The sequence below is a fragment of the Ursus maritimus genome, unplaced genomic scaffold (genome assembly GCF_017311325.1).
Source record: "Ursus maritimus isolate PB19 unplaced genomic scaffold, ASM1731132v1 scaffold_18, whole genome shotgun sequence".
NCBI classification, from domain to species: Eukaryota; Metazoa; Chordata; class Mammalia; order Carnivora; family Ursidae; genus Ursus; species Ursus maritimus.
The window spans coordinates 45,626,047-45,638,845 of NW_024424230.1; the positions used below are offsets into that span (position 1 = coordinate 45,626,047).

Consider the following 12,799-nt stretch of genomic DNA (forward strand, 5'->3'; position numbering starts at 1 on the left):
GACTCACGTCAAGCCCTTACTCTTTCCACATTTCTTCAATAATTGTTTTGTCCAAGTCCTTCTGAAATGCAAATTGTTACAGTGAAAACATTTAACCAAAAATTTTCAAACCACCATTTGCTTTGATTTCTAGAACTAATGATTTCATGTGGTTTTACAATCTTCTTGTCCTCCCTTGCAGTCACTAGGGATCTAAAGGCAGAACGCAAATCTACTTGTGGTTTTCCATTGCTCCCTGCTTCTCACCCTTACAGAAGTTCAAGGTTCCTGGTGGGACCTCTGCATAATTTAAATCTCATTTAGTCCATTTTCACCTGACTACATCCTCCTTTAAAACTCAGCTCAGGAATATCCTACTTTAGAAAGCCAATGAGTTAGAAGCATTTCCTCATCGGCCCCGTAATACACTCTGTGAACACAGCCCTTGCTATGGAATTCTGTTTGTGTTGGTCTCGTCTCTCAGCTATACAAAATACTTAAGATGATAACCTAGGGCAGCATTTCTCTAATTTAAACCAACTGAATTAGAATCATTTTTAGGAGCTTGTTAAAAATGCCTTCCTAAGCCCTACCTAGTACCTACTGAATCAGATTCTTAAAAGAGGGCTAATTTGTAAAACTAGAATTTGTGAACCACTGGCCTGTGGTTGGAGAAAGTGTAACCCAGAGCTCGCCCAGGTTACAATACTCCCAGGCAACTAGGAGCTACAACGCAGCCCCCTGACTAGTCTTCATAAGAAAGCCAAGTACAATGTGGACTGGGTGATTTACACTTTACTGAAGAAGGGGCATATCTTCTATGGACCAACTTTCCATTCTCCTGACCCCCCACCCCCCGCTGTACTTTTCTCTTTCTGGATTTGCTCTTCTTAGCTTCTAAGTCTCCTCCCTCTACTATGTGTCTTCTTAGGATGAGCTGAGCTTAACCACTTTTTTTCTACAAAATATACCACCAACAGGATTCTAAAAAATGTAAGAAGACCAAACAGTACTTCATGACCATGGATGTGTATCTTCATAGGCGCAGAGCCATATTTGTATGCTTGCCACAACAATTTGCTTACGGAAGCAATCGACTGGGAAAGTTATACAGCAAAGAAATACACGTGTGTGTGTGTATTTTAGAAATCAGATATGCACTGTCCTTTTAGTTGGCAGAAGTATAAAAATGCAAATTCTATAAATAATTGACTTGTACAATATGCAACCATAAATTCCTACTTCTCTGTGACATTTGAAATACTTCTTCACTTGGTCAAATAGTTAGTTATCATGTGCTAAAATCAAAAAGACACCTAACCTAGTAAAAAAAATCTTGAATATTTTAACCACAAAGGTACATATATTACATTAGACCATGCCTCCAAAGTGTGTCAACTCATAAGTGTGTTCAGAGTACATAAATATAGATTTCTTTCATCATAGGCAAAATCTAATACAAAAATACATTTGACACTCATAAATAGAAGATCCATTTGAGGGCCTCCAAAATAGGAACGGGGAAGGAGTACGTGATGCCGACAAAGCACACATAGATGCAAGTTGTTCTGGTTATACGATTATTTTCTTCATCCGCGAGCGGTAAAGAGCAATTTACACCAAGCTAAGTTTCCAGGCAGATCACAGTTCACAGGTTGGAAAAGTCACGGCACGCAGGCCAGAAAAATGTCATGAGTTACTCAACTCAAAAATGTACTCAGATTTCAGTCAGTCTAATGGTACCATATACCTGCACTGTGGTTTTGTTATTTTAGAGAATTTAGAATCATCACCTACCCCATCTCCATACTCTACCACCCTGTCAACACACCTACACCACAGGGGCGATCCTGCATCAAAACTCAGGGGACAGTTTATAATCAAACTTACTCTTTGACTATTCGAGTGGTAAAGCTGTCTATTCAGATAAGTGACCTGGACACAAACGTATTTGAAACCCTGACGTCTCTCTGGAGAGATACAAATAAATTTTTAAAGCAGTTCGTATAGGAACAACTTTTTTTTTTTTTAATATAGGGCTTTATGGAATCTTTGAATACTGAATAACAGTTCAAACAATATTTGAACTGAAAATTCAAGTAAGTACGAACTGAAACAAGAACTTCGTGACTCAGAACGCTCCACAATGCTAACTGGGAAGTTCGCCTCATGTGTTATAGCCAAAGAGGACAAAATGGCCGGAGCCGTAGTTTACAGATTCATAACGTTCTTCCCTTAAGCCTTGATGAGACTGGGTATCCAATATTTTTAAACACCTATTTTTCTCTTCAGAAAGCGTCTACTTGGCTTCTGGATCTACTCATTCACTGAATGTAAATAGCAATCTTTTCTCTCTGGCTAGTGTCAAAAATCCATGCAGGATTCGTACCAGAAAGAAAGTCAAGGTGAATAAACACTGTGGAAGTGACGAATCATGAATATAGTTTAGTCAAAGTCAGTGAGGAATAATTATTTCTTTCAAAGAAATAATCATTCCCTCAAAACCAGATTAAGTAGATTAAAGCTGTCAACATTCTAGCTGCTTCTCCTATGTTTTCGTTTGAAAAGAAATATTAAAGTATTAACATCACATGAGATCATGCTTCAGCTAAAAGGACATGTAAATAAATGACACCCCAAGATGATACTCTTTAACTCAATATAAATTTTAAAAAGTCTAACCTTAAGCCTGAGCCAAGTTAGTCTCACAATTATGGCAGAAATTCTTAAGTGGCTGAGGTATTTAGACTCTTCCAAACCACAGGTATGCAGTCAGTACTAGACAAAGAGGTAAATTAAAGGACAATAAAAATTAGCAATGAACGATTAAAAATTAACTTTGAACTCCTTTTATAGAGTAACCTGAGCTAAGGAGAAAATGATTTAACCCTGGCAACAGATAGCCCAGCAAATCCTTCACCAGCAAATATTATGAGGCAAACAAAAACAAAAACAAAAAAACAACCCATGTTCATTCTAGAATAACCTTTTCAAGTAATTTGTTAAAAGACTTCCAAAAGCTGGTAATTAGACAATTTATCACAAAGAAAAGGAAACTCCTAAAATGTAGGTATTATTTATCTGGCCTATAGACTAGGCTTTCTAAATAAACTAGCAAAATAGTTCAACTTTTGGTTGTAAAACTATCTACTTGCCCCTACTTGGTTGGCTTTCAAGGGAAAAAAGGTGTTCATTACTTTGAAACCTTTTGTAGACAATTTGAAGACAAGCATTTTTTGATGACACAACTTCAGCAGAAGAGCATTTGTGTTTTAATAAGGAAAAACAAAATTCTGGGTTATGAACATTTTTTTTAACAAGAATATTCTATCTGTGATCAGGAGATCTGCGTTCTAGTCATTGCTCCACTGCTAACAGGAATAATCAATTGGTATAAGTCAACTAGCCTTTTTGTGCCTGAGTTTCATGGTCTAGACAATGGGGATAATATCTGTGCTATGCTAGTCACAAGTTAGAGGATTAAGTAAAACACTAGAAAGCACTTTTATTCTTTTTCAAAACACAATGTAAACGCTATGTCATAATACTGTTGATATTTTACAGGTACCTCCTTGCGTTACCCAGTCCGATGTGTGCTTAAGGTAGGCGTTCCTAGAAGATCACAGGTTGAGTATTCACTTTGATTTTATTTTAAAAATAATAAATCACAAAACTAAAATGTTTGAACAAGGTCACTTAACCCTCTCCCCAGGTGGTTAGTTATAATTACTAGGATCATCATTATCATTACTTCTTAGCTATATGTTTAAAAGAGGAGGTCTTGAATATGTCAGTCTAACTGGGAAAATGTGTCCCTGGCACAGGTGGTTTTCAGAAGAAAAGCCGGTCTTCGGAAGAGCTGTGTCCTCTGCTTTTATGTTAAAGTGCAGAACCTGGTGGGGAGGGACAGAGCAGGAACCCCGTGTCTGTCACTGAGGAACCAACTCCCTCAGAGAGGCCAGAGCAGCATGGATGCGGACATGCAATCTGTTTTCAAAGTCGTAGCCAGAGAAATCCTCCTGTAAGACCAAAGAAAGAGGTTTATGGACTCTCTTAGCTAAGCTTTCTGGAATACTGCAGGATAAACCACATGGCTTTGTGCTTCCCAGAGTAAAATCCCCAACACTCCTATCCATGGCTTCCCATCCACTCGATTTTCTTATTCCCTAAAACCTCAAACTTTGGGTTCACGTTTAACGTCCAGGGGAATTGGTCATTAATGCCGTCTTTGGACAACTGTCTTCATGTTATTCCTCAAACGATAGTCTTAAATTGTGCTCAATCTATGTTGCTGTCAGAAATTCTTCACTCAAGATTGTAGTTATGCAATGGAAGGTCATTTTCCCACTCAAACAAGAAGTGTATAAAGCGGGATGGGCAATTTCATGAGTCTCTTAGGATACTGGTAAATTCCACTTAAAAATCAAGCGATCATGGGGCGCCTGGGTGGCTCAGTCGGTTGGGTGTCCGACTCTTGGCTCTGGCTCAGGTCATGATCTCAGGGTTGTGAGACTGAGCCCTGCATTGAGCTCCACACTCAGCAGGGAGTTTGCTCGAGATTCTCTCTCCCCCCTCTCCCTCTGCCCCTTCCTCCCGCTCTCTCTCCAGGATAAATAAATAAATCTTAAAAGAAAAAAAAAATCAAGTGATCACTGAATCAGTTATTACTTTTCCTTGCCAGAAATATCCATCAGAACAATCATGTCACAAAACTTTCTGAATTCAGACTCAAGAGGACACAACAGAGGGTAACAAGCACCCTGGAAAGAGGTGGTAGGGACAGTATTTTTACCTTTGCTTGAAGAAGTAGAGTTCTGCCTCTTGCTACAGTCTATGAATGTAAGAAAAACATATTATCTCTTAATATCTACATTTATACATACTCAAGCAGAAAATGTTATAAGAGGATAGGTTAATTAAAACAATTCTCAGTAGACAGAGGTGAGTCAGCTGCTCATTCAAGTTTAACGACTCCATTTTTCTTTAATGATGCTTGCACGTTCGCATCAAGGCACTGCTAAATAATTGTGCATAATCCTATTCTGTAGGAGAAACAACTTAGAAGAGTTATTATAGCTTAAGATCTTACCGAACAACCTAAAATCGATGACAATTAAAAAGTTTACTTGATGTAAGTTAGATCCCCTTTTGAAGGCATTCCTGGTTGACGGCATCAACTTCAGTTTTCCAGAAACAGACCAGCCTTGTTATATTTTAAGTATATATCTTAAGGCTGCATTAAGAGTACACATTTTCTTAGAATAAAGAATATAGTGGTAGGATTTTCTACCAAAATTCACAAAACTTTTCTATTTTGGTAAAACTATAATTTCAAATGAAAAGATTTCCAATTAAAAGCCTATCTTTGGTGACATAGGGTACATGTTTAACGGTTAGGCTAGAATTGTATTTCGGTTGATTTAGCTCAACTTTTAGAAAGTCCATATATTTGGAAGTGGAATTGAACTTCCTAAAAATTAAAATTTTATAAAGCTAGTGTTATGTAACTGAGCTTCTAAGAGAAAGTATCAAGCAAATCCAGTTGTTGTTTTTATAATGAAACTGCCCCAGTGTACTTAAATACACAATAGAAACTACTAACTTAAATGTATATGATATTCTAAGATTTTTGAAGCAATTATCACATCATCACTTATTCTCACCATAATCTCTATTAACTTGGCACAGCAGGTATTTTTTATCCTGTTTTGCATTATTAGGAGGAAGGTATGCGGCTAACCAGCATCCTACACTGAGGAAAACAGAACTGGAACCATAATGCAATTCCATGTTCTTCTGAATAAGCCAAACGACGTCATGTCATACCATCCTAAAAAAGGCAGTGATTTTCCCCTCAAATGAGTTTGGGTCCAAAAAGTTACATTTATACTTCAAATTCCAGAAAAGAAGTTACTTCCTTCAACACAGTAAGATAGGATTAGTAGCTTCCTGGATTCTTCCTACATGAAATCAAGAAAAACAAAACCAAAAAAACCCCGCTATGTTCAATTAATTGACTTAAAATGAAGGACGGATGCTTTGTGCCCTCTCACTTGCAAGAACATCATTTAAGGAACTATGTAAGATCTTACCTCTGGTTTGTCTAATAGAAGACAGCCAAGTTCATAGCAGGCATATGGCTGCACGTATAAGTTATTCTGACGACACAGCTCGTCTTTAACAGCTCGCTGGAAGAACTGAAAGTAACACGAATGTTGTCAGAATTAACTCATTGCCCTACATAGGGTTCATAACATCTTCAGGAGGCAGAAAGGGGGACTTATTTCTGTATTCTAGATCAGATTTTCTCTTTTTTTTTTTCTTTGCATTCTTATTGCTTCCCATCCATCCTCATCCATATCTTAGAAGTCCCCTACGTGCTTACGCCTCCAGGCTATGCTACCCATCAGTCAGCCCAATTTGTGCCACTTATTTTTCCAGTTGACACACCAGCCTCTACGGATTGTATTGCCAAAACCATCTTTATCTGCATCTCAAAGGCTGAACATATCATTTTAATATTTAAAGCAGGAAGCCCACAAGCCAAGCACCATCTCGTGACATGTGTCTTGCTGATACGTAAGCATATGATCTAAAACAGGCTATTTTGCGCTGTACAATAACTATTATGACCCCACACTGAAAAATTGAAAATTATAATACAAGTGCCTCAACACCCTAGGATTTAAAAGTCAAAGGCCACTACTACTGTACATAAACTCTTTCAAACAGTAATCAAAATAACGCTGGGGTATGCTTCAAAGCACCCAACCACACAAAAACCTCAGAAAAATCCCTCCAACTATATTTAAAAATAACGAAATGGTTCTTCTCCATATAACATGTACCCAGAAGAGCCTAAGCTACCACCTTTCTCGATCTCACTCCGGTGCCGCATTGGTAATCTGCCACTGCACAGACAAGAAAGGTGAACACTCGGACACGCCTGGTCATTTTTGTATTTCTCTGACTTCTAACTTCTCTAACAGAAGGAAGCTTCCTTCTGTTCCTTTAGAACTGTCTGCACCCTCATTTCCTTCTCGTCTGAGACGGGCATCCTTAATACGTAGCTAGTGCCGGAAAAGAAGGCCGTGTGTAAAGAAGTATAAGGATCCGAAGCTACCTTAGAAACTAGTATCGGCCGTCAGCGACTTTGGCATCTGCCATGCCCTGAGTCAGTGCGGCGGCCGAGCTCCCTCGGCGCCGGGAGGCCTGGCTGTGCTGAATGCAGTTCGCATTTTTCTTACTCCTAAGCACACAGTAGGTCTGCAGCTTGTTTTCCTCAGCCACCACAGCAGCACGGACGGCTTACCTGGACGGCATCTTCGGAGTTTCCGAGACATTTGTGGATGGCACCAAGCAGCAGGTACTTCAATCCAACGACCGCTGGATCATCCACTGCGTGGCAAGCTTGAAGAGAAGTGAAAACAGCAGGAAGCACATACATGCCCTTCATTTCTTCAGTACCATCAAGAGTTAAGTATTTCATTGTACAGTGACGACTTAGTCACAGTTTGTGGTCCTGCCCCCTGACACTGAGAAGGTTCCTTTTTCTCACCCGGTAGTGAATAGCCTTACTCAAAGAAAGGCAAAGATGTCAAACGTCACAGCGACAAGAAGACTCAAGATTAACAAGAACAACATCTTGTTGTTACTGAGAACAAGAAACCAGTCTGAAAAGCTACATACTATGTGAGTCCAACTATAGAACATTCTGGAAAAGGCAAAACCATGGAGGTCGTACCGAAGATCAGTGATTGCCAGTGGTCTGGGGGAGGGAGGAACAGACGGAGGCCAGAAGACTTTTAGGGCAGTGTAACTATTCGGTATGATACTACCTGTAAGAGTGGAGACATGTCATTACACGTGTGTCAAAACACACGGAATGTACAAAACAAAGAGTGGCCCCTAGTGGAAAACTAAACTGTAATGACAGGTCAGTGCTGGCTCACGGGCTGTAACTGACGTATCAGTGGGGTGGGGGTGTTGACGGGGGCGGGGGGTGGCTGGGCATACGGGGTAGTGAGGGGTGTGCCACGTGGAACTCTCCATGTTTTCTGCTCAGTTTTGCTCTGAACCTAAAACTACTCTAAAAAATTCTTTAAAAAATTCCGTATTCATGTCATAAGCCATACAGTGGGCACTTCCAAATGTCGTACTGATGCGCTGCCCTGGTCACGGGGGGGTGGTTGCGGGTCAGATGTGGTCCCTCCACTTCAAGGAGCTTGTCATCTCCTGTGCAGGAGGCGCACACATGGAGGAGGATGTTACAGAAGTTTTCCAAGGACATGAGAAAGGTGGAAATTGGAAACATAGTGGAGCTAATACAGGAGGAAAGGAAGTAATTGTTTCTATGGACCAATAGAGAGATTGAGAATTGTAAGATTTTACAGACACATACACATGTGTGTGTGTGTATGTATGTGTGTGTATGTATACACACACACACACACACATATATATATAGCTGTGGACAACAGAGTCTGAACCTAGAAGCAAGAGTTGTCTAAAAGCGATACTGCCATATAAAAAGACCTCAGTTGGTTAAGTGTCGGTTTCAGCTCAGGTCATGATCTCAGGCTTGTGGGATGGAGCCCCGAGTCGGGCTCTGCGCTCAGCACGGAATCCACTTAAGATTCTCTTCTCCCTCTGCCCCAACCCCCTCTAAAATAAATAAATCTGGAAAAAAAAAAAGATTTTAAGGCAACAGTATCAAGGAAAGGGGAACACAGCTCATGTGCTCATTCATTCAATGGTTACTAAAAATCTGCTATGTGCTAGGCCGTTCTAGGTGCTTGGAATACAGCAGTGACAAAACAGAAAAAATTTCTGCCCTTAAAAAACTAACATTCTGTGGAAAAGCTAGATGATGCAAAGGACAAATTGGTAAAATACATATGTTAAAGAAATGTTAGTGCTAAGGTAAAAAATAAAGTCAGGAAGGGGGATGGAGGTATGCATGTTTGTCACAAAGGTACAATTTAAGCCTCAATGTAAAGGTGATATTTGAGTAAAGACCTGAAGGAAATGAGTGAAGGAGCCACAGAGATATTTAGAAGAACTTTTGCGGGTAGAAAGAAGAGAAAGTGCAAAGGCACTGGGGTCAGCATGTACCTGGTGTGTTCAAGAACAATAAGGAGTGTGGCTAGAGCCTGGTGAGCAAGAGGGGAAGGCAGTGAGAGGCAATGGGGCGAGGGAAGGGGGACGGCTGGTGGAAAGATCACAGAACACTGTAGGCCACTGAATGGACCTGGACATTTACTCTAAATAGGATGAAACCACAGAAGGTTCTGAGCCACAAAATGACACGTGACTTTGTTTAATAGGATCACTCTGGGTGCTGTGCTGAGGATATACAGAAATATCTTTACAATGCAGAGGAAGAATGCAGTGCAGAGGGGAGGGTGAGTGGGGGAAGGGCTATGGGTGAAACCACTAGACAAGGATGTAAAAATCCAACCACATCTGCTGATGAAGGGAGCTGAAGATGGGGACTCAGAGAAGCTGAATGCACAAAGCTGGGCGGAGGCTTTAATGAATCACCCACTACCAGTTTTTTCTGGAACTTCACTATTTCTCTCTAAAGAACTTCTCTGTACTCTATACAGCTGAACAGATTTGGATCATTACTGCTTAACACTGGGGAATGACAGAAACTAATTAATCGAACTCAAAACGGCACTAATATTTAACAAAGATATTAAAGAATGATATCATGTTTATTCAAGAGCCTCCCTTTCCCCATGACCACAACTTTGCTATTTATTTTCATACCTGGAAAGGGGTTCTGAGAATACTGAGTCACATTAAGTGATAATCGTCCTTGTGCCTGCCGATTACAGCCTATTTTCGCATTTGTGTCTGAATTATCTCAACAGGATCTTGCATTTGTGCATTACAAAGAATACTTAAAATTCTGTATTGTTCCTTTGACTTAGACGCTGGTAGATATTCTAGGCTTGCATCAACAACTAAGGATGGGTGTAAAATTATGCATATCCTTTTGAAACGGACATAGCAGGACTGATGCATCCGAGAAAATTGTTTTCTTTCAAGCAGCCCGCCTTAGGAGCGTTATACATGCTAATTACAGGGACTTTGCACACAAGTTCTTTCAGAGTTGTATCGCTTTGATCTCTGGAATAACAACAGACAAAAATTTTTTACTTTTGAGAGGGGACTTTTTTCTTTTTTGGAAATAAACAAAAGGGACCTGCAAGGAAGTCTGATGATAAAAGTATGCGATACAATGGATAATTCTATATTTGATCAAAAAGTGTGACTGTAGAGAAATCTGACAAATTTTCTTCAATGACCAACAAACTAGTTTTGAGTAAGTCCAAATATTAATATTAAACCTCTTTTGAACAAGGGCAGCATGGATGTGAATAAGAATACATTTCTTTTCTATAAAACCATCTTTCTAGATGTATGTGTTTTTATTTTGCCATAATGGTCTCATGGTGCAAGCGTATTTCCAGCTGCAGGACATAAATCTTGTTATGCTCCCGGAAGACGAAGCTGTAGGAAACCATAAAGTTCTGCTACTCGATGTGCTCTTCCCAGACCAGGAGCAGGGATACCTGTTCTGATGGGAGCTGGGCACGTCACCAAACACTCCTGAGCTCTAGTCTGCTTGCTCATTTATAAAATGGCTATGACAACATTGTCCACCTTTCCTACTTATGTAGAAAGCAGTGTAGAGCAAACTAAACGATTTGCCAGGTTAGACAGCATCAAACATCTGCCATTAAGCCTTTAAAAAATGCTATGTTTCTTTAATAACCAATAAAGGTTTATTTTTACTAGAAGATTTACTTTACTCTTCCTGTGAACTCTTCCTACAGCTATAATAAAAATGACTTTATGAAGACTACATTACCATAACCTATGATCCTATGGTTTTCTTTTTCTTTTTCTTTTTTCTTTTTTTAAAGATTTATTTGAGAAAGAGAAAGAGAGAGAGCGCGTGAGCAGGGGGAGGGGCAGAGGGAGTGGGAGAAGCAGGCTCCTCACTGAGCAGGGAACCTGATGTGGGGCTCAATCCCAGGACCCTGAGATCTTGACCTGAGCTGAAGGCCGATGCTTAACCAACTGAGCCACCCAGGCGCCCCAGTCCTATGTTTCTTCTTCTTCTTCTTTTTTTTAATACACGAATCAAAAAATCTAGGCTTCTAGTTACATTCCTAGGTATTTACTCCAGAGAAATGAGCACGGATGTCTGCACAAAAGACAAGTACACTTAGTTTGTACTTGGGTGTGTAGCAGCTTTACTCAGGATAGCTCAAAAGCCAGAAACAAATTAACAGGAGAAAGAACCACCACCCTGTGGTAGAGATGCAGCCACACGACGGAGGGCCACTCAGCGAGTCGAAGGCACGGATACAGGCTACAACACAGATCCCTCCCACAGAGCCTAGGCCGGACAAAGGAAGCCAAGCAATAAAAAGTACACACGGTCTGAACTTATATGAAGTTCAAGGACAGGCAGAAGTGATCTGGGGAGAGAGAAATCACGCGGTTGCTGTGGGGGAGGGGCTGACCACGGTGCACAAGGCAAATTACAAGGGTGGTGGAAACGTTCTGATCTTCACCGTGGTGATGGATGCACGTATGTATTTGCCAAAACTCAGCGAACCTTACACTTAATATCTGTGCATTTTAATACATGGAAATCAAACCTATATGAAACAAAGGGCTCTTGTTGGGGGGAAAAATGCATGCTTTCAGCACCCCCAGGGCTACAGAATCAGCGAGGCTTAGCGTCTGCGCGCCTCACCGCAGTCTGCCGACGCTGCAAACGTGTGGTCCCTACGTTCCTGCGCTGCCTACGCCTGTCGCCTACGCAACGGACCGCTGTTCATCACTACGTGATCTCTCCAAGAACAACGGGTCTCTACTCTGAATCAGACAGCATCAACGAGACACAGAAGAGACCAGGTGTGTGGTCTGGTTTGTTGTTACCTTGGCTCATCCTCTGCAGGTTGGGGAAGGAACAGTTGGGAAGGGCTTTCCACAGGTACAGCACTTCGATGGAGGCCAGCACGCACAGCGCTCTGGTGGGGGCTTGCTTCCGAAACCTGTCTGCCTGCAAGTGGTTACAACGATCAGGCCAGGTTAGTGCCAACAAATTCAAATACAAATATACACTTTGGAGACAGTCAAAATGCACACTTCATGTTGGACATGAATAACCCCCTCCAACAAAGCTAAAAATGAGAACTTCTCTCCCTACAATTTTTTTTTTCTTTCTGACTTTTAATGTATTGGTAGATATGCCTTTCACTCGTTCTTCACCTCAAACTACCATCAGGATCCAGGGTGCATTCAGACAACTTGGGGATCAAACGAGATTCATTTCAGTTCAAATCAAAGGAATTTATGAACCTGAGTGACAAGTTATAATGAATGGGTTTACACGGAAAATGTAATCATAGTTAGTTACAGTGTAATCCTTTAGTTACAGTTTTGCTGACTTTCAAATTTTCTACTTAGTCCTAGTGGTCTCAGTGGCATCCCACATTACAATCTAGTTTACACTCAAACTAAGTCATTAAATGTTCATTCTTTAAAAGCAAACTAAAATCATGCAAAATTCAGGATATGACAAACTGTCATGTAACCCACAGTAATTCAGCTGACTTTTATTCTTAGAAGTGTAGAATAAATTAGGGACGTTGTCCGACGGTCCTGGGCCTTTCTACTGGTAAATTCGATGCAGACTTCTGTTGTTTACTAGGTTAAACGGTGATGTATTCACTAGATTGACAACCAATAGTCTAGATCTCTTGCCTAAATTCTGCCCATTTCTATTCTTCTG

The 12,799-nt window shown here is 40.5% G+C and overlaps 1 protein-coding gene across 1 annotated transcript in view; it reads right to left on the reverse strand.

The window, feature by feature from the left end:
- Positions 1-3,464: 3,464 nt before the first annotated feature.
- TTC39C (tetratricopeptide repeat domain 39C) overlaps positions 3,465-12,799 on the reverse strand; it is a 101,274-nt gene continuing 91,939 nt past the window's right edge. The window contains exons 10-14 of the mRNA XM_040632637.1: positions 11,944-12,067; positions 7,292-7,389; positions 6,072-6,176; positions 4,772-4,810; positions 3,465-3,998 (exon numbers count right to left, since the gene is read on the reverse strand). Of these exons, the coding sequence (XP_040488571.1) occupies positions 3,909-3,998; positions 4,772-4,810; positions 6,072-6,176; positions 7,292-7,389; positions 11,944-12,067 (456 nt within the window). The 3' untranslated portion in view covers positions 3,465-3,908. The remainder of the gene's footprint in view (positions 3,999-4,771; positions 4,811-6,071; positions 6,177-7,291; positions 7,390-11,943; positions 12,068-12,799) is intronic.